We start from the raw sequence: 22787 nt of genomic DNA on the forward strand, positions 1-22787 counted from the left end.
AAGGGGCACATAATGCTCAACACAAATAGGCAAGAACTAGAAAATGTCATATATTTTGGTGATTCGTTTTGTTCAAGTTACACTATATAAAACCTCTATATGTTTATGAATTATAGGATATACATACTGTAGTATGTGACCTGCTTCATCAATTCAAGTCACTTTGACTCAGAACACATTTTGAGTTTTTATGCCCTAAAGTAAAAAGAAAAGCATTTGAAGTGGATTATATCTCTGCAAAAATGTGGAGTAGAAACACAACAATTCTATAATATAATAACCCCCCCCCAACCATCATGGTCAAAGTTACTCAAAATGATGGAGCAGGTCACATAGTATGTTTATAGTTTATAGTATCTATGTTAATAGAACTCCTAATTCACAAGAAATTCCCTTTTAGCACAGGATTTATGACTGAAAGCACTCACAATTTGATCCAGCAGGCAACCAGTGCTCTTTTTCCCATTGGTCTTCGTGATGCAGTTTGTGGGTGTGGATGGTGGGGATTTTACAGGTGTGCTGATGGGTGATGGTATGGTGGGTAAAGCGGTCTGAGGTTCTGACTTGGTGTTTGAGTCAGAGAAGTTGGAAGACAGGGAAATTAACTCTGGGGGAGGAGTAGGGACCAGAGGAGGAGAAGGATAGGGGTCTAGAGGAGGCGAAGGAGTTGGCGAGGCAGATGGGGTGGCAGAAGAAATAGATGTGGGGAGAGGAGATGGTGTGAAGATTGGAAGTTGGTCTGGATCAGGAGGGAGAAAGAGAGGTGGATTTGATGGAGAGGGGAAAGGTGAGTCAAAAAACATGGAAGGTGACAAAGACTCATCTTTCTCAATTTCTCTCTCAAGCTTGACCAGTGCCGGAGGCTCAACTCCATACCTGATGAAGAACATTCATTCAGCACTGACTGAGCAGAAAGACTACAGTATGTAATGGTGACATGTGATAACTTAGAACTGCAAATGATCAAGGAAACTCACCTTGAAGCAATTCTTCCAAGTTGCATAAGACACAAGCACACATCCCTGGGATGCTTCTGAAGAACTGGTGAAACACACATTGAGATAAACAAGTTTTCAGGAACACAACTTAATCAAGCTTGAAATCATGATCGTGCCTAGAGACTGCAATGACAAGATGTACAATGAAAAAGGAGTAATATATTGGTCCATTCTCACCCAAACCCAACTGGATCACTAAAGAAGACATTGATTAAACCAATGGATTACTTTTATGCTGACTTTATCTCCTTTTTGGAGCTTTTGGAGTTCTGGTCACCATTCACTTGCATTGTATGGGTCAACAGAGCTGAAATATTCCTCTAAAAATCTTTGTTTGTGTTCAGCAGAAGAAAGTCATACACATCTGGGATGGCATGAGGTTAAGTAAATGATGAGAGGATTTTTATTTTGGGTGAACTATCCCTTTAAGGCGCGGTCACATTTACCTTTGCACAGTGAAAATCTGCGGGCGAAATACAGTCATCTCAAATGGATCGTTAATTTTGCGCAATGGACTTCCGGTGGCAAAGAATTTGTGGAGTTGGGGAGTTCATTTTTGGTAATGGAGTTCATGTTTGGTAAACTTTGACAGCCGAATTCACTGCCTTGACCAATAAGAAGTTGCTTGGTTAGGCAGTGACCTCTGTGTGGGCAGTGCTTCATACACAGCTACACTGAACATTCACAATAGAAAAGGATATCATTTTAGCGCGAGTTTCTTTTTAACATCACTGTCTTAGAGTAGAAAGTGCAGCATTAAAGAGGCTGCTTGGCAATTAGGTTTTTCACTGGTTTTACACACATTCAACATCCGCCCACGCCTTCTTCGTCTATGGAATTTCAACGTGCAAAGGTAACCGTTTCCACTGGAGCATTGTGAGCGAAGGTGAGCAAGCGTTTTCAATTCATTACTATGGAAGTCGTGCGACACGATCGAGAGTGTAAAAAAGGTTTAAATGCCTCGACTTTATGCAAATGAGGACTGAAAAATGCCAGGCTCCAGCTAATCACTGTGAGCTGAAAGCAGTGACCTCTGTCATAAGTGCTTCAACATATGGGGATAATGCTGCAGTTCCTGATGGATTCAGTGCTTTAATCACAAACGGACTGCAAATGATGATTGCATGCATACATTGTGACAGTACTGTGGCTGGGTGAGCAAAAGTGAGACTCCAAACAGACTTCACAAATGAAGACTGCATGCATTCGTTATGAAAATATGAGGCTGGATAACAAAGTACGATAAATCAACACAGTCAAAATCAAATCAAATCACTTTTATTGTCACACGACCATATACACAAGTGCAATAGTGTGTGAAATTCTCGGGTGCAGTTCCAAGCAACATAGTAGTCGTGACAGTGATGGGACATATACCAATTTACAATAAACATCAGATTTACAACACAATTTAAAATCTAATATACACATAATTACACATAACACAATATACAAATAATAACATACAATGTACAATATACAATATACAATACACAATATAGAATACACATTATACAATAAAAAAGTATATATAATATATATAAAATGTACAGTAGGTTGTATTGTACTGTATTGACATTCAGGCTGTTGGTTGATAGTAAGTTGCCAGTGTTGTTAAGAGAGAATATAATATAATAATAATAACATAATTAATGACAGTCCGGTGTGAGATATAAGAGTAAGAGTAATAAAGTGCAGTGCTGATGTATTTTGATCGTGGGAGATCTCAAAAGTCTGATTGCTTGGGGGAAGAAGCTATCATGAAGTCGGCTGGTGCGGGTCCTGATGCTGCGATACAGCCTGCCTGATGGTAGCAGTGAGAACAGCCCATGGCCCGGGTGGCTGGAGTCTCTGATGATCCTCCGAGCTTTTTTCACACACCGCCTGGTATATATATATCATGGAGGGAGGGAAGTTCACCTCCAATGATGTGTCTGGCAGTTCGCACCACCCTTTGCAGTGCTTTGCGGATGTGGGCGGTGCTATTGCCGTACCAGGCGGAGATGCAGCCGGTCAGGATGCTCTCTACAGTGCAGGTGTAGAACCGTGTGAGGATGTGGCGGTTCATTCCAAACTTCCTCAGCCATCTCAGGAAGAAGAGGTGCTGATGAGCCTTCTTCACAATGGCTTCAGTGTGGATGGACCATGTGAGTTCCTCAGTGATGTGGACACCCAGGAACTTGAAGCTGCTGATTCTCTCCACTGGTGCTCCATTGATGGTGATGGGACTGTGCTCTCTATCTCTTCTCCTGAAGTCCACCACAAGCTCCTTTGTCTTACTGACGTTGAGGGAGAGGTTGTGCTCCTGACCCCAGTGTGTCAGAGTGTGCACCTCCTCTCTGTAGGCTGTTTCATCATTGTCAGTGATCAGACCTACCACCGTCGTATCATCAGCAAACTTAATGATGGCATTGGAGCTGTGTGTTACCACACAGTCATGTGTGTACAGGGAATACAGGAGTGGGCTGAGAACACAGCCCTGCGGGGCTCCAGTGTTGAGGGTCAGTGATGAGGAGATGTTGCTGCCCATTCTAACCACCTGGCGTCTGCTTGACAGGAAGTCCAGGATCCAGCTGCACAGCGAGCTGTTTAAGCCCAGAGCCCAGAGTTTCTCATCAAGCTTGGAGGGCACTATGGTGTTGAATGCTGAGCTGTAGTCTACAAACAACATTCTCACATAAGTGTTCTTTTTTTCCAGGTGGGAGAGAGCAGTGTGTATTGTAGATGCAATGGCATCATCAGTGGAGCAGTTGTTGCGGTAAGCAAACTGCAATGGGTCTAGTGATGGAGGCAGCACAGAGCAGATGTAATCTCTGATTAGTCTCTCAAAGCATTTGCTGATGATGGGGGTCAGAGCAACAGGACGCCAGTCATTTAAGCAAGTGATTTTGGATTGCTTTGGAACAGACACAATGGTGGACGTTTTAAAGCATGTGGGGACTACAGACAGAGAGAGGGAAAGGTTGAAAATGTCCGTAAAAACACCAGCCAGTTGGTTCGCGCACGCTTTGATGACGCGGCCCGGAATGCCGTCTGGACTCGTGGCTTTGCGGATATTCACCCGTCAAAAGGATTGGGTTACATCCGCTACAGAGACGGAGAGTGAACTAACCTCTGTAGCTTTGGCCACGAGAGCTCTCTCCACGAGGGCGGTGTTATTTCCCTCGAAATGAGCATAAAACGTATTTAGCTCATCCGGGAGAGAGGCAGCGGTGTTCACGGCAGAGTTTTTATTCCCTTTAAAGTCCGTGATGATATTAATTCCCTGCCACATGCTTCTAGAGTTGGTGGTGTTGAACTGTCCTTCAATCTTGTTCCTGTACTGACATTTTGCTGTTCTGCATAACTGGCTTGTTTATGTTCCTCCACATTCCCGGAATTAAAAGCGGAGGTCCGCGCATCAAGTGCCGTGCGAACATCGCTATTAATTCAAGGTTTCTGGTTCGGGTAGATCCGTATTGTTCTGGTCGGAACGACGTCCTATATTCACTTTCTTATGAAACACGTTACGCTATCAGCGTAAAGCTCAATGTCGTCATCAGAGGCGGACCGGAACATCTCCCAGTCCGCGTGATCAAAACAGTCTTGTAGCATAGAGTCTGACTGGTCTGACCAGCACTGGATCGTTCTGTGGGTGGGTGCTTCCTATTTCAGTTTCTGCCTGTAAGCGGGCAGAAGCAGAATGGAAGAGTGGTCTGATTTGCCAAATGGTGGGCGGGGGAGGGATTTGTAGCCGTCCCGGAAGGGAGAGTAGCAATGGTCCAAAACCCGGTCCCCTCGTGTGTTAAAACTAATGTGTTGGTGGTATTTTGGTGCGACTGATTTGAAACTGGCTTTATTAAAGTCCCCGGTCACAATGAACGCGGCCTCAGGGTGCGCGGTTTCCTGCTAGCTTATAATCCCATACAGTTCCTTGAGTGCCCGGTCTGTGTCGGCTTGTGGTGGGATGTACACAGCAGTGATAATGACTGCTGTGAATTCCCTCGGTAGCCAGAATGGTCGACACAGAAGCATGAGAAATTCCAGATCAGGAGAGCAGAAAGACTTGATAGAATGTATATTCCTCTGATCACACCAGGATTTGTTGATCATAAAACATACACCACCACCTCTGCTTTTACCTGAGAGGTCTTTCGCTCTGTCCGCTCAGTGCATGGAAAACTCTGCGGGTTCAATGGCTGAATCTGGAATCTCAGCAGACATCCAAGTTTCCGTAAGGCAGATAATGCAGCAGTCCCTCGTCTCTCGTTGGAAAGAGGTCCGCGCTCTCAGCTCGCAAAGCTTGTTGTCCAGAGACTGAACATTTGCCAGTAGAATACTGGGTAGCGGGGGTTGATTTGCACAACGTCTTACTCTGATGAGAACCCGGCTCTGTTTCCCCTTTTCCTTTTGCGTTTTCGCGGCCGGGCTGCCCAGACAAAGGGCTCCGCTGGTGTGTTTGTAAACAGCGGGTCGGCATTGAGGAATTTGAAGTCCGGTTTACGGTGTGTAATTGCAGAACCAATGTCCAAAAGTGTTTGTCTGTCGTAGACAATAAGGCAGACAACATCCAAGACAAAAAACATAAGCATTGTAAACAAAACAAACAAAACACTACAATGTTGTGTCGGAGCTCGCAACGCAGCAGCCATACTCGGCGCCATCTTGAGTCTGGTCTTTATACTTTCGGCATTCAGAAATAAAGTTTGCATCATTTTGACTCTAATCACGCATATTTATGAGGATTATATTGACCTTGAACTGAAAACCATCATGGGTTGAGTTTGAAATGGCAAACTAGGCCTACATACTCCTCTTACTATTTCTGCAATGGCCTGATGTAGCAGAAGCAGCAAAAGTAGTATGGGTAGTATACCATTGCGAACACAGCCATTTTTGCTGTAATGCCCCCAAAGTGGCAGCTCTCTGATTTTCTCTGTGCTAGTGGAAACGTACGGTAAATGTGACTGCGCTTTTAGGCAAAATGTTAGCCTCAGTCCACATTCTCTTTCATTGCATCTTTTTTCTTCATACAATGAAAGTGAATGGGGACTGAGGCTAACTTTTTGAGACATTCTGCCAATAAAATCCCCTTTGTGTTCCACGGAATAAAGAGAGTCATATGGGTTTGAAACAAAAGAGGGTGCATGAATGATTTTTGGGGGCACAATCTCTTCAAGGAAACCAACTACAGTGAAGACTGTATTTTGAGCCTTTAATCAACAATAGTCATACAGACAGCATAAAAAAATTAAAAGTTATTTGACTGAGCTTCCCAACTAATTTTTGAGGCTTTGCAACACAGAAGCAAAATAAACTTTGTGGTGTTTGTGTAGACAATAGTTGTGTCTTTATTGTGCAGAAGAAAAATGGGAAAAAACAAAGGGACTAATTTGCTGAAAAAGACTGTTGAAACTTGTCTTTAAAGTATCATTAAGAAGTAAACAAAAATCTGTCTCTAGACATTCTGACAAGCTTTGAAGTTGGGAATCCTTATGAAAACAATGTAACAAAAGGCAAATACCAGAAAAGCCATAATTAGGACAGCCAAATACTGCAGACCTATGATTAATGTTGTCTGGATTAAAAGACCCAAGTGGGTATTACTGTGTATATTAGAGTTTTAAAATAAACACAGAATGTTATATTTCTTAATAGTACCAGATTTGGAAAACGCACATTTCAATATATGTCAAACAGCATAAAATTCATGAAACTATTAAAACAGACAGGCATGTGTAATCTTTAAAGAACTCTTTGAAAAGCACACCCAGAAGTCATATCAGCCCCTTCTTTATGTAACATATCCAGTAAAAGACTTAAAAACCAATGAGAAAAGGGTTTTACTGCCTTAATAGCAGTAATCAAACATTGGCCTGGTTCTCTCTTAAACCCTTTATTATTTTATCTGTCCTCTCAAATTCGATCCTTTCACTCTTTCTTTCTTTAACCAATCCAGTCATCTTTCTTTAGCTGACAGGCACATGCATCTTTCTTTTCTCTATTATTCTATTCCACTCTCTATCTTTGACCCTATTTTTCATCCCCCATTTTTCCCCTGACCTACTGTCCTTTCATTTCTATTTTCTTCTCTTTCTCTCCATTATTCTTCACACAGTGATGGACAGTGGGTGCCAAGGGTGTGACGCAGTGAACAGTAGAGTGACACAAATATTGATACTGCTTGTCTATTCAGCAGATCTTTGGGCCATATTCCCACAGGACTACTTCCTGCGTAGCCCAAGGAGGAAGCGATGGATCCTTTCCAACTGGACATGTCACTTAATGATTTCATGATAGCATGTGAAAAGTGAACTTGGCAAAGGCAGACTTGTCTGTGGTGAAGAGTCCACAGTTATCACTGATTTTTCAGAATTATCTGCACTGAGGGAGCACTCAAGAGACTTTCAAACAATGTCACCTAGACTTGCAAGCACATGCTTATAAGGATCTGTGGGTATTAAGAAAGGAATCAGAGTCTGCATTACAGAAACTTAAGGTAAGATCTGACTAAACAGTACAACGATCTAAGATATAAGTTGAATAATATGAAAATGCCATGGTTACTAACAGATCAGATAGGATTAGTTTGGAAGTTTTAGTAATACGCCACCAGATCCAAAGTCATAGAAAAGGTACTGAAACCAGAACCTAGTATCCATATTCACAAATATAATATATTTTATATATATAAAAAACATAAATCTTTTGATAGGAAAAAAGAGAGGAGTATGCCTTAACCACAAAGAAATACTCACCTAGATCTTCTGATTCAAAGAGATGTGACTGCGCCATCCCAATTTTACAGCACCAGTATAGAAAGTTAGCTGCATTGTCCCGGGCAAAGAACGACCCAGCGGTTGCATCAGCCCGCCAGCGAATCACATGCCGAATAAAGGGCTGTGGGGCACAAAATCTCTGGTGAGCTTGTTATGTGCTCATATGATGTATCATAAAATAACTATTAGCTGGTCCCTCAAGTTTCACTCTCTAAAAAAATCCTGCAGCATTCTCTTTGAATAAGTCATCTTTTCAAAATTTGGTTCCCTATCTGTCACTCACTCGACGTTGGTGTCGATGTAGTGACACTAGGGGTCACTCTTGGGAGCCCGAGACACCTCAGGTCTTTGATAAAAGGCCAATGAAAATTGGCGAGTGGTATTTGCATGCCACTCCCCTGGACATATGGGTATAAAAGGAGCTGGTATGCAACCACTCATTCAGATTTTCTCTTCGGAGCAGAACAGTCATGCTCATTGAGCTGAATATCACTGTTCATTCACCTCGGCGCATTTCAGTGGCTTCTCCCTCCTCTGAAATGGTACACTGCAGAGAATGCCCCTGGGCGCTTCGGCAGAAAAACTAGGGAGTATATTTTATGAAAGAGCATTTTTCCCCTCTAAAAGAGTATATATTTCACTAAAAGAGCGCACACACGGAACGTCTTTTTAAAGATGCTTTTCCGATTGTGTGTTATTCCTGGTTGCGCTCGTTATCTCTCGCCTTCTAACGGTCACGATCACTGTCTTTCGTGTCTGGGCACTGCTCACGCGGAGACAGCGTTCGTGGACGGTCATATTCTCATTGCGAGAATATGTCCATGGCCTTCGTAAGAAAGCGAGCCACCCCAGAGGCTCCCGCCTCGGTCCTTTTACCCACGGGTATGAGACCAGCGCGGCTAGCACTGGGGGCGATTTGGGGATCCCAATGGGACCGCCTCTGCCGGGTATCCCCCCGTGGACCTACCATTCCCCAGCATGCTTGTCTGCCCCGATCGGGCTTCCGGGTGAGTCCGCCGGCTTGTCTCACGGCGAGTTCGACCTCTTATTCGGAGCCCGCGAAAGTGATGAGCTCTCGAGCGCAGCATCAGAGAGTGGGCTCGTCCAGTTGGAAGCCTCAGCTGGGCTCCTCCCTTCGGGGTCGATTGCCCAGTCACAGGCTGACGCGGAGATGACGACATGCCTTCCCGGGCAGCCGCGAGCGTCGGTTAGAGTGGATCTCACTGCTCTTCCCTGAACCCTCACGGCTCGTTGATTGGTTCCTGGCCTCGCGGCGCCGCTCAAAGCCACGCCCTGCCCCCATTCCTTTCTTCCCGGAAGTGCATAAATAGCTGACAAGGTCGCGGGAGGCACTTTTCACTGCCCGGTCCCGATCTTTTCAGCTTCCCCGCCCTCACTACCCTCGATGGTGGGGCGGCCAAGGGCTATTCAGCAATCCCCCGGTGGATAAAGGCGCTCGCGGTGCACCTATGCCCGCAGAGCGCCGCCACCTGGCACGGGTGCCCAAAGCCCCCGTCCAAGGCCTGTAGGTTTACGTCGTCTCTGACGGCCAAGGCCTACGGTGCCGCTGGACAAGCCACCGCCGCCCTGCACGCCATGGCTCTCCTGCAAGTCCGCCAAGGCGCTAAAGGAACTGCACGAGGGTAGTTCCGCCCCGGGATTGATGCAGTAATTGCGCTCGCCGACTGACCTCGCTCTCCGAGTGACGGAGGTCACGGTGCGGTCTCTCGGGCGGACGATGGCCACACTAGTGGTCCAGGAGCGCCACCTTTGGCTCAACCTGGTCGAGATGGGTGAGGCCGACAAGACACGATTCCTTGCTGCCCCCATTTCCCAGGCGGGCCTTTTCGGAAACACCGAGGACTTTGCCCAGCAGTTTTCGATGGTAGAGCAGTAGATGAATGCTAGCCGGCATATCCCCGGCACGGCTCAAGATCCCACACCCCGTCTACTCATCGCCAAGGACATCCCCCTGCGGTGACTGCACTGGCTCCACCGCTGCCCGCCCCGGCGTGAAGCCCACCGCAGGAAGCAGATGCCACCCGTCTCACGGCCGCCCAGAACCCGTGAAAGGCTTCAAAGCGCCCTTGAGACAGGCAACCCAGGGACAACGAAACCCGCTGCTCTGGAGCTGGTAAGCAGATCTCCATCTCTTTGTTACCTTTTGCATTTAATTGCACTGCATGCCCAAGTGGCTGCAGTACTCAAGAGCTCAGCAAGAGTGATTTCCTTGTTCCCTGGGTCATGTATCCGGTGTGTACGGCCGTCATCACGACCACTGTCCACCACTCTATTTGGCAGGTTTGGCGCTCCAGCGGCGGTCTCCCGCCCCTGAGCGCCCAGCTGTGGCACAAATCCGCCCCCGATGTGACAGTCTCCACGGGTCATGAGGACAGGCCTCTTCCTCCCCTGTCCCAGGCTGTTCCGGGGGTGGTCACAAGGAGCCAGGTAAGTGCTTCGATGTCCTTAGACTCAGCACGGCCAAGACGTGGTGTGGCACCTCGAGCTCCTCCCCGCAGCGAGGCCCCACCTGCCGGTATGTCCGATGACGTTGTCCCTTTGGTCCCCCTTGCGCGGAACTTGGACGCATGGCTTGCACTTTCCAATCCGTCGCGAGGGCTGGTCCGGACCGTCCGACTCAGCTGCTCAATTCACTTCGCCGGGCTTCCGCCCAGGTTCAGCTGTGTCCACTTCACCTTGGTGAAAGACAAAAACGCTGCTACCTTGCACGGAGATCGCTACCCTCCTACGGAAGGGCGCGATAGAACCTGTCCCTCCAGCCGAGATGAAGAAGGGGTTTTTCAGCCCCTACTTCATCGTACCGAAAAAAGGCGGTGTGTTGAGGCCAATCTTGGACCTGTGAGTTCTGAACTAGGCTTTACACAGACTCCCATTCAAGATGCTGACGCAAAAACACATTCTGGCGAGCGTCTGGCATCAAGATTGGTTCACAGCGGTAGCCTGAAGGATGCGTACTTCCACGCCTCGATCCTTCCTTGACACAGACCCTTCCTGCGTTTCGCGTGTCAGGCGTATCAGTACAAAGTCCTCCCTTTCGGCCTGTCCCTGTCTCCTCGTGTCTTTACGCAGGTCGCAGAGGCTGCCCTTGCCCCGTTAAGGGAGATGGGCATTCGCGTTCTCAACTATATTGACGACTGGCTAATCCTAGCTCACTCTCGAGACATGTTGTGCGCACACAGGGACCTGGTGCTCTCACACCTCAGCCGACTAGGGCTTCGGGTCAACTGGGAAAAGGGCAAGCTCCTCCTGGTTCAGAGCATCTCTTTTCTCGGTTTGGAGTTGGACTCAGTCTCCTTGATGGCGTGCCTTACGAATGAGCACGCCCAGTCAGTGCTGTCCTGTTTGAAGGCATTCAAACAGGGAACAGCGGTTCCACTGAAACTTTTTCAGAGGCTCCTGGGGCATATGGCATCCTCGGCGGTGGCCACCCCGCTCGGGTTGATGCATATGAGGCCGCTTCAGCACTGGCTCCAGACTCGAGTCCAGAGACGGCCATGGCGCCACGGGACACCGCATGGCCATTACATTGGTCTGTCACCGTCTTTTCAGCCCTTGGACTGACCTCCCCAGGCACATCGTGGTCATGACAGACACCTCCAAAATGGGCTGGGGCGCTGTTTGCAATGGGCACGCGGCCGCCGGCCTCTGGATGGGTCCGCGACTGCATTGGCACATCAACTGCCTCAAGTTGTTGGCAATTCTGCTCGCCCTGCGGAGGTTTCGGCCGTTGATCCAGGGCAAACACATGTTAGTTCAGACAGACAACACAACAACGGTAGCATATGTCAACCACCAAGGTGGTTTGCGCTCTCATATGTCACAACTCACCCGCCATCTCCTCTGGAGTCAGCAGCACTTCAAGTCGCTGCAAGCAACTCACATCCCGGGCAACCTCAACACTACAGTGGACATGCTGTCACAACAGGTTACCCTCAGGGGAGAGTGGAGACTCCACCTTCAGGTGGTCCAGCTGACTTGGAGTCGATTCGACAGGCACAGGTGCACCTGTTCGCCTCCCAAAAATCTTCCCCACTGCCCGCTCTGGTACGCCCTGACCGAGGCCCCCCTCGGCATAGATGTGCTGGCACACAGCTGGCCCCCTGGCATTCGCAAATATGCGTTTCCCCCAGTGAGCCTGCTTGCACAGACCCTGTGCAAGGTCAGGGAGGACGAGGAGCAGGTCATCCTGGTAGCACCCTACTGGCCCGCCCAGACGTGGTGCTTGGACCTCACGCTCCTCGCGACAGCTCCCCCCTGGCAAATTCCCCTGAGGAAGGACCTTCTTTCTCAGGGAAGGGGCGCCATCTGGCACCCGCGCCCAGACCTCTGGAATCTCCATGTCTGGCCCCTGGACGGGACGCGGAAGACCTAAGCTGTCTCCCACCTGTGGTGGTAGACACGATCACTCAGGCAAGGGCTCCCTCTACGAGGCACCTGTATGCCTTTTAAGTGGCATCTGTTCGCTAAGTGGTGTTCTTCCCATCGGGAAGACCCCCAGAGATGCGCAGTCGGATCAGTGCTTTCCTTCCTGCAAGAGAGGTTGGAAGGGAGGCTGTCCCCATCCACCTTGAAGGTGTACGTTGCTGCCATAGCAGCACACCACAACACAGTCGATGGTAAGTCCTTAGGGAAGCACGACCTGATCATCAGGTTCCTAAGAGGTACCAGGAGGCTGAATCCCTCCAGACCATGCCTCGTTCCCTCATCGGACTTCTGTAGTTCTTCAGGGTCTACAGAGAGCCCCCTTTGAGCCTTTGTAGTCAGCCGAGCTTAAGGCACTCTCCTTGAAGACTGCCCTCCTGACTGCACTCACTTCCATCTAGAGGGTAGGTGACTTGCAAGTGTTCTCTGTCAGCGAAACGTGCCTGGAGTTCGGTCCAGGTTACTCTCACGTGATCCTGAGACCCTGACTGGGCCATGTGCCCAAGGTTCCCACCACCCCTTTAGGGACTAGGTGGTGAACCTGCAAGCGCTACCCCAGGAGGAGGCAGACCCAGCCCTGTCGTCACTGTGTCCGGTGCGCGCTTTACACATCTATTTGGATCGCACGCAGAGCTTTAGAATCTCTGAGCAGCTCTTTGTCTGCTTTGGTGCACAGCGGAAAGGAAGCGCTGTCTCCAAGTAGAGGATCGTCCACTGGCTCATTGACGCCATAACTATGGCATATGTCGCCTAGGACATGCCGTCCTCGGTAGGGCTACCAGCCCATTCTACCAGGGGTGTAACGGCTCCATGGGCCCTGGCCAGGGGTGCCTCTCTAACAGACATTTGCAGAGCAGCGGGCTGGGCAACACCCAACACCTGTGCAAGGTTCTACAACCTCTGGGTGGAACCGGTTTCGTCCCAGGTAGTGGCACGCAACACAAGCGGATAAGCCCGGGATAGCTGGCCGGGTGTATCGCTTGCACATAGCGCCATCCACCTCCCTTGGAGCTGAAGATGTGTGCCATTAATTCCCAGTAGTGTTCACAGACTTTGTTCCCTGGTTGACTTCCTCCGAGCCCTGTGGCAGTCGAGTTTTCGGAGAGACTCGCTGCTGGCCCAGTACACGCGCTAACTAAGAGCACTGTTCTGGGGTAGGTGCTCCGCATGTGGCGGTTCCCTGTAAGGCTAACCCCATGCGATCTATATCTTCCTCTAGTTCGTTTCCCTGCTGGCAAACTGCGGCTTCCTTGGGCAGAGCCCCTCTGCCACAGTCACCATGTTTGTAGTAACTCCTCCCCCATTGGGCAGGATCTACCTTGAAGGCTGTCCACATGGTTGGAAAGACCATGTGACGTATTCTTCCACTTAAATATCCCCCCCTCTCTTTGGGCGAGGTGTGGTCTCCGCGGTGTCTTCCCCTTGGGAGGGACACCCCCCGACTAGACCTGGCGGCCCAGTTGGATAATCCCCCTTCTTTTTTAGGGAGTGGAAAAAGAGAAGGGGAAAAGAGGCCACGACTGGGTTAAGCCTGTCTCTATCTTTTGGGTAGTTGACTTGTCCCCAAAAAGGGCCGTTCGACACTCATAACTGTGTCGAGGGAGGTTACGTGTCGACCTGGTGTGCTGGCTATGAGGCATACAGCAAGTCTGCCCACCACACACCGCCAGTTCACGTAACACAGTTCAGCCTTGTGGCGTTTTGTATAGGGACCCCTAGTGTCACTACATCGACACCAACGTCGAGTGAGTGACAGATAGGGAACGTCATGGTTACTGGTGTAACCTCCGTTCCCTGATGGAGGGAACAAGACGTTGTGTCCCTCCTGCCACAACGCTGAACTACCCGCTGAAATGGCCGGACCTTATATTGGCTCCTCAGCATAAAACCTGAATGAGTGGTTGCATACCAGCTCCTTTTATACTCGTATGCCCGGGGGAGTGGCATGCAAATACCACTCGCCAATTTTCATTGGCCTTTTATCAAAGACCAGAGGTGTCTCGGGCTCCCAAGAGTGATCCCTAGTGTCACTACATTGACACCAACGTCTCGTTCCCTCCATCAGGGAAAGGAGGTTACACCAGTAACCATGACGTTTCTCTCACCCCTGCAACTAATTCCCTATATAAGCTCTAAGCTGAGTGAGAAGATGGTACACCCAACATCTAGACACAAAAGTAAAGGTCAGGACAGAGACTGACAGATTGTAATTTTGTAACCATGACTGGCTCATGGTGTGGTTAAAAAAACCCAACCAGGTAAAACACAGGTGATGATGACTGAAAGAAAGGCAAATACTGCTAGAAACAGTCCTCCCACAATCCTCTGATTGAGCAAGTGAAACTATTCCTTCAGCTGCTCTTCAGTCTTTCAACTTTTCAGTCTTTCATGTTGATATCTTACCAGCTTTCACCATACATAACTGATTGTTTATGCACCTGTGCAGTGGAGCTCATCATTCATCATTCATCAGTGAGATCATTCATTATTTCTCATATTTTATTTATAAATAGGCCACAATTTACATAGCTATCTGGCTCAATGCTTTCAGCTCTTAAATGCATCTATCTATCTATCTATCTCACTATGTTTCTTCATCAGAATGGGAAAAAATGTGATCTCAGTGATTTCGACTGCAGCATGATTATTGGTGCCAGACAGGCTGGTTTGAGTATTTCTGTAACTGCTAAAAAGGTATTTTGTAAACATGATTGGCTCATAGTGTGATTAAAAACCCCAACCAGGTAAAACACAGGTGATGATGGCTGAAAGAAAGGCAAATACTGCTAGAAACTTATTGAGCAAGTGAAACTATTCCTTCAACTACTATTCAGTCTTTTATGTTGACATCTTACCAGCTTTCACCATACGTAACTGATTGTTTATGCACCTGTGCAGCTATTGGAGCTATTGAGTTCATTCATTATTTCTCAAATTTTATTTATAAATAGGCCATGATTTACATGGCTGTCTGGCTGAATGCTTTCCCGCTCTTAAATCCATCCATCCATCCATCCACCAGTACAGCTCATTAGTGACACTAACACTCCTTTTAGTAATCTCTCTGAAGGTGTTTCTTCCATTCAAAACTACTTATTCAGCTCATTTGAGCTAATTTGACAATTATGTCAATGTGCCAATTCGTATAGCAAATCAGTAAACAGCAGCCTCACAGACTGACAAGAGTCAACCGATGACAATAGTCTCTATGATCCATTCACCATTTTATTAGTTGATTTAAGCCTTGAGCATGATATACACTCACTGAGCTCTCTAGTAGGAACACCTGCACACCTACATTATAATGTATAATGTAACAACCAATTGTGTGGCAGCAGTGCAATGCACAAATTCACGCGTCACGTCGAACCTTGAGGCCAATGGACTACAACAGCAGAAGACCACGTTGGGCACTTTATTAGGCCAATAGGTGTATATCCTTGAAAATGATTAGGGTTAGATGAAAAATCTCCACCTAAACCTATGTGCAGAATTTCATTTCATTTTTAATTCTTTTTGTTTTTGTTTTTATAGCTGAATTTGAGCGCATGCTTGGAGTGTTATACTATTAAATGTGGTGTAAAATACCAAACACTTATGTAGCAGCTTATTCCACCATCGGGTACCTTTCCATTATCAGCCAAAATCATCTTCTCTTGAAGCTCCTCAGCAAGTTGACATAGGACCACCCCAGTGTCCAGGCTGTCCATTAAATTATCTGCTGTTATATCCAAACCTGCACAGAAAGCATACAGAGAGTCAAGTGCACAATAAGAGAGAGAAAGACAGAAATAGGCATAGCTGTGGAAAGTAGGAGTGCTGGGGGTGCTGCAGCACCCCCTGTTAAGTGTGGTTAAAAAATACTGAATGTATTAAAGAATTAATGACTTTTAATGCTATTTGAAAACCATCCTATTCTGTGTTAATCTCATTAATGAAAGTAAACAAGAAACAAAAATGTTAAGGGGTATTTTTATTTCCTCAACAATAACGAGGGTGACAAAAAAGATTCTTTTGGTAATTAATTGATTTTAATTTAAAATTACTCTAAGAAAATGTGAGCTGAAAAAATTAGACTGCAAGACATTTACAGTGCACTAACAATGTTTTCAAGAAGAATAATCAAGAAAGAATGTATTAAAATAATCTAGGCATAGTGTTGGGGATTTCCTCGTTTGTAAGTTGAGCTGTTCACTGATGTGTGCCGGTAACTTGATCTGTTTTAACGGGTTAATTACCTCTCTCACTCGCATACGCTATGAGAGATCAATCAGCTATATATACAACTAAAACGCAATATTACAATTTACATCTGCACAAACAATTAAACAAATAGTCAGGTGAACTTGAACGAAGTTCCATGCCAGTCAGAATGCTATTGTCCTAAATACATGCTGCTTTGCAATTGTCTAAAACATGGAATTGAGTTACAGTTTCTGTGAGTTACAACGATTAACCACATCCAAACTTCTAAAAAGATAATAGTCATACTAGCTAATACTTTAATATAAATAACCTTTATGTGCTAATATTTCAGGAGCTAAGGTTTTCACAAGGACAGTTTTCATATAGCCAATTATAAATTTTATGATCATAACTCTAAATCTGATATTCATAGAAATGTTTCAATAAATGTTATACATTTTTTGAAATGTGTGAATAACTGGAGTATGTATATTTGACTGACATGTTTTTGTCAAATATATAGCGGTTTAATATCGTTATAGGGTGTTAAAACGCAATTTTAAATAGAAGAATTAATGCTTTATATTACGCTTGCTTTAAATGACTAAGTATGAGTTGTCAACTGACTATTCAAATTATGCAAACTTTACTTAAATGTTAAAGTATTTTACTACAAACCACGTGATACGCAAGAACGATTCAGAACGTCATTTTGAGAAGCTCGTTGAGGATGGCGGAATCTTTTTCATGTCAGTCTGTCTTTAAATAAATTATATGAAATATTGAACTTGTCTTCTGAACAAGAGTGTTTCATAAGCATGAATATCGAGTTTGCATGTGTAAGTATTGCATAAGTGCAACAAGTTTTTGCATGAGTATCCATGCATCATGTTTGTATGTGTGAATGTGCATCAACGTTTCACATACGCACAAACATTTGTACATCATCTATCTCTGCAAGTAAGTTAAATGTAGGGTAAGTGCATGCACCGTGTTGGCACTATAAGCCTGAGTATTTAACAGGTTGCATATGTGTATCGATCGAGTTACATATGCGTGAGTATTTTAGAAATATGTGCACATCAATCGAGTTTCAAGTATGCACGGGAATTTTCAGTATGTGCACCGATCACATTTAAGTATACAGTATGTGCACCGATCACATTTTCACGTATGCGCGAGAGGGTGTGACTGGTCACTTTTTACCTCAACAGACTAGTGCAAGTTTTTCTTAAGTATGGGCAATGTGCATGTTCCCGTGTATTTCACAAGTTTATGATCGTCCATCGAGTGACATTAATGTGTGAGTATTTTCTAAGTACAGTATATGTGCATTCATGGGGTTGCTGGCATGCATGTGAAACTGCATCAAGTTTCACGTTTTCACAAGCCATTTTCCACTGAACATTTCAACCGTGATTACAAAGAAGAAAGGTATACTTTTGTGTAACTGAACTTTTAACTTAAAATCTTAGTTGCTGAGATACTGCATACCAGTGGTTCTCAATCTTTTTGACCCCAAGGCCCCCCATTGTCTGAGAAAATATTCGAAATATGTAGGCTATTAGATATTTATATTATAACATATATCTATGATAAGATATTATCTATTATAAGATATTTCCTTAATTTGTGATTCCAGAAATGTCTAGAACTGTATATTCTTAATAAATAGCAAGCTGTTGAAGGGAGTTATTACATTTGTAGCATTTTCAGTAAGTTGAATTATAATCATTATATAAAAAAATTATAATAATCTATCATATTTGAAATAATTTTAAGAGATCTTCACATTTTTTTCTCTTTGAAGGTGCATTCAGTTATTTGGGGCTAATTTAAAAAGTATTATTTTGAAGAGTGATCTGAATAGTGTACACTCACATGAGATGAAGACTGTACTCATAATAGTTTTCTATAAAAAGTGGTTTTATTATACATGGTGCGGGTCACCTCTCAATGTGTTTTGCCATGTTGAAATGACATGGTCTGCTGTGATTCACTAAACATCCAAGAAGAAAATCCTCCCGCTCTTTGGCTGCAACCTATGGAGATACTCTTGGTTATGTTTAGCGCAGTGTTGTTTGTTGTTGCGAAGAGCGAAAAGAACTCCATGGAACATACTTATTATCGTGCTTTAGAAGCGGAGACAACAGGAGATTCAGTAGCTGTACTGCCAAAGAAGCGAAAAAGGTCCGAAGCAAGAAGACAGAAAGACAGGCAAAGCAAAAAACTAGAGTAAACATTAGTACGGCATACACAAGGTGGAAAGATTTCTCCAAGGTGGTGAAAACCTGAGTAGTGATGGCGATGTTGCTTCTTTTTTGTTGGACAGGTAAGACATTATTAATTGTTTAGACCACTCTCTAAAATAGTATCAGTGGAATTTACAGAAAACTCATACAAGTTTCCCTCAAACTTTTTTTAAATTATGTGTGTAGTGAACGTATTTTAGTAATGGACAGTTTTCAGCTGTGTTTACAAACGCAACTGGAAAGCAACGTGTAATTTTATTTTATTTATCACAGCTATAGTAAGGAGGGCCCATCTACCTCCACCTCTATGAAACAGCATACATCTTCATTTGTTTTTTAGCTTGGCACAGCGATTGTTATGGATTTTGAGTAAACCATGACGTTGGTTTGCTTGGAAACAAAACGAGTTCTTCAAATACAGTATTCATGGACATGCTAAATTTGATCAACAAAAACAATTCTAATCTTTCCTTTACCATAACATTCTGTATCGCTGGATAATGGAGGTTTATTTCACGCTAAGCAGTTCTCTAATAAAGGTAATAACTGTTTTTAGAAATAACGTGAAATGTAGAAAGTCTCCCAAGATTATTGATATGATGGACAGTAATAATCTATCCTTAACTGTAGAAGCATATTCACTTGATTTCTGACGTTTGTTTGTTTTTAGGCAAAGCAATTATGTTACAGTAGTAATAAATAACTTTAGATATTACCTCAAATGCAGACATTTTCCAGATGCAAATTATATTCCAGAGCTGGCGGGTGCAGCAGAGATGATCGTGCTTATCTACGTCGAAAGATGGCAGTACAACGTCTAACACCACTGTCGTATCGGTACATAAAGCACATGAAGAAGAGCAATGCTAATGCTAGCTAGAGAACTACTGAATGCCCCTTTAACAACTTTATCAGCTTGTGAATATCCATCTTTCCATATAGCAGCAAGACAAGTTGTGCAGCAAACTTTGGAATCATATGGGAAGAAAAGCATTCAGAGGTAACGATTCAAAATAATATATTTTTAACATTTTACAGTTGCCTGTTTCTTGTGTTCAGACATTGCTAGCTAATTGGAAAGTTTGTCTGCTTTGAAGACTGAAAATAGGTGGCTGTTCTAATTCCGTTTCCACCTCCACTGAAAAGTTCTGCACTATGAAGCTTTTAATAATAATTGTAAGTTCTCTGTTTTTCTTTCTCCTTTTAGAGCCCAATGATTTGGATGGACATTGGTTGCACACTGTCCGGATGTACTCAACTGTTTCTGGGTTAATTACAAGTTAGGCTCAATTGACAGCATTTTTAGCATAATGTTGATTAACACAAAAATTCCCGCTTGTTTATTTTTAAGAAAATGCTGTCACGGTTACATTAAAGGGTTAGTTCACCCAAAAATGAAAATTCTCATCATTTACTCACCCTCATGCCATCATAGATGTGTATGACTTTCATTCTCCTGCAAAATACATCTGAAGAAAAATAGAAAAATATTTTTGCTCAGTAGGTCCTTAAAATGCAAGTGGATGGTGATCCGACATTTGAAGCTCCAAAAATCACAGACAGTCAGCATAAAAGTCATCCAAATGACACTGGTTAAATTAATGTCTTCTAAAGCAACACAATCGCTTTTGGTGCGAAAAGATCAATATTTAAGTACATAACTATAAACTCAGCGCTTTCGAGAATGCGCAATCTGCTGCTGACCAGAAACGATGGTTTATAGTTAAAAAGTACTTAAAAACTGATCTTTTTCTGCACCAAAAGCAATCGTATCACTTTAGAAGACATTCATTTAACCATTGGAGACGTATGGAAGACGCTTATGCTGACTGTCTGGGATTTTTGGAGCTTCAAACGTCGGATCACCATCCACTTGCATTTTAAGCACCTACTGAGCTGAGACATTTTTCTATTTTTCGAATGCTGTCAACTGGTCTTAACGTATACTGAATCAAACATTCAAGGGATGTTCATGAGAAAATGTTTTGTGTTCTTAATGTTGGAGATGCATTAATCAGGAGGGTGAAAGTGGAATTGGACAGTGAAGTTTGTGAAATGTACTTTTTTAATTACTGTAATCTGTTGTCATTTATCTTTAGGACATTTCCCATACTGCTCATGTTGCACATTGCTATACTTTATAAAATAAAGAACAGGTTAATGTTTTAATTGTCTTTGTGGTGTGTTTATTTCAAGGAGAAGACCAGTATATTTGTAGGTTATAAAAAATATAAATCTAATTTTATGTTTGTTCAACATGATGAAATAACCTTGGTAATTCAAATAAGCTGTATGAATGAACGCAAGTATATGTATAGGTTTTCTAGTTTACTTGAGCTTAAATATTACTTTGAAACAACCTGCATTTGTCTAAATTATTTGTTAAATCCTTTTGGTCTGACTTAAATTTAAGTAAAGGAAGTTGAATGATCTCATACATTTATGAATATCTAACAAAGGTTTTCCAGCTAATTTGATATAAAATGACCGTAAGTTGAATTTGCTTAGAAAGCGTTATGCAAAAATGCTACGTATATATTTTAAGTAAATCCAAATAATTTTTTTTTCAGTGTAGGAGGACATACTTATAGTTCCAAACATTTTTACAAGTACTTCATAATTCCAATTTGAAACAAAAATCAGGTTATATAGCCCTTAGTCAGGTTTGGCGCATATTTAAACTTTCACCAATGAAAACGAGGCTGTGAGGTATAGACAAACAGTCATATACCTGTAGTAAATAAACATTTAAGAAATAAATTATCTACCCTGAATAAAGTCCATTGGCCCTGAATAAGCTTAAGTGGATGAACTGAATTGCTGTAAAATACATATATTGTTAGTGGTTCAGAGCAGTGTAAAACAGTACAGTAGAATTTTCATGGTTGTTGTTTTACCACTCTTGCAAATTCTCTCCTCCTTTGTCTTAATTTATGCTTCTTTCTGTACCTTAGGCAACTTGAAGATGCCCTAAAAAATCCTCTAAGTACACTAACTCTGAGCTTCTCACGGCCGTGCAGGCACATTCCTGAAGCCTGGGTGTTAAGTACATACAGATTCAGACGCAGCAGTGGTACCGGAGCTTACCGTCACAGGGAAGGAGGAATGGGGCCTCGGGAGGAGGAATTCTGGTTGTGATGGAGGAGGGAAACCACAACAAACACACTAATTCTGATGTGCAGAATGACTGGGGTTGGTCATTAGCTTAGAGAGGGAGAGAAATGTGTAATGAAACAAAGAGATCTCCTGCTGTCCATAACCACAGAGCCATACCACTGCCATAAGATCAACAGGAAAATGAAGTGGAGAGGTGTGTGTGATAATGTGCTGTGCATGTGGATGGAAGATGCTTGTTTGTGTCCTATTAGTCAGGGAAAACCTTCATCAGCCTCCAAAGAAGAAAATCAACACTAAATATTTGGATTTTCTCTGTCCTCTCAGTTGTATCTCTTCTCTCAATTCTCAGGATGCTGTGTCTCTACATTCAGGCACAGCATGCCTGATGGTTTAGAGGTTTGTGTTATTTTGACCTTTTACATGGTGATGCTTTCACTGAGCTTTTTAAGCCCTTATCTGTCTTGTACTGTAAGACAACTGAGGGCTTTCTTATTTACAAAAAAATAATAGAAAGGTCAGGACATGCAGGGGCATGTTTAAGACACTCATATCCTGGTCTATTTGAGAAATACATTTCCTCCTTTAGGGTCTTATCAGGGCATGTCCGACTAATCCAATGAGCAGAGGAATTTTGGGAATTATTTTTAAAATACCTGTCTCTAAACACCATGTTATTTTTAATCATTGGTTGTGCAGACACAGACTAATCCATCTTTGTTGGCTTTTGCTTGCCTTAATTTTTACTATCAGACTGTGCAAATAAGATGCACTGAAATCCTTCATAAAAAAAAAAACCCCCACCAAGATACAGTATGAGAACTGCAAAAGGGGTCACCTTGATACAGTATAATGTAAACAGTCCTTGTTAATAAGCAGATTTGGCACATAACTAACTTAAAATACTGTCACTTGTGTAAAGATGCAAAACAGCTGTGACGAGACAGGAGAGGAATGAGGATCTAAATGCAGCCTTTTTAATAAAACAAAGGTAAACCAGGTAACTCAGAACATAATGAAACAAAACACAAGGAACA

At 43.9% G+C, this 22787-nt stretch overlaps 1 protein-coding gene across 2 annotated transcripts in view; it reads right to left on the reverse strand.

Annotated features, from left to right (window-relative positions):
- LOC127415784 (growth arrest-specific protein 2-like) overlaps positions 1 to 22787 on the reverse strand; it is a 53753-nt gene that overhangs the window by 17648 nt on the left and 13318 nt on the right. For both annotated transcript variants that reach the window (XM_051654707.1, XM_051654717.1), the window contains exons 3-6: positions 15826 to 15935; positions 7736 to 7877; positions 978 to 1041; positions 429 to 876 (exon numbers count right to left, since the gene is read on the reverse strand). In XM_051654707.1, coding sequence (XP_051510667.1) covers positions 429 to 876; positions 978 to 1041; positions 7736 to 7877; positions 15826 to 15935 — 764 coding nt within the window. The remainder of the gene's footprint in view (positions 1 to 428; positions 877 to 977; positions 1042 to 7735; positions 7878 to 15825; positions 15936 to 22787) is intronic.

The sequence above is a fragment of the Myxocyprinus asiaticus genome, chromosome 2 (genome assembly GCF_019703515.2).
Source record: "Myxocyprinus asiaticus isolate MX2 ecotype Aquarium Trade chromosome 2, UBuf_Myxa_2, whole genome shotgun sequence".
NCBI classification, from domain to species: Eukaryota; Metazoa; Chordata; class Actinopteri; order Cypriniformes; family Catostomidae; genus Myxocyprinus; species Myxocyprinus asiaticus.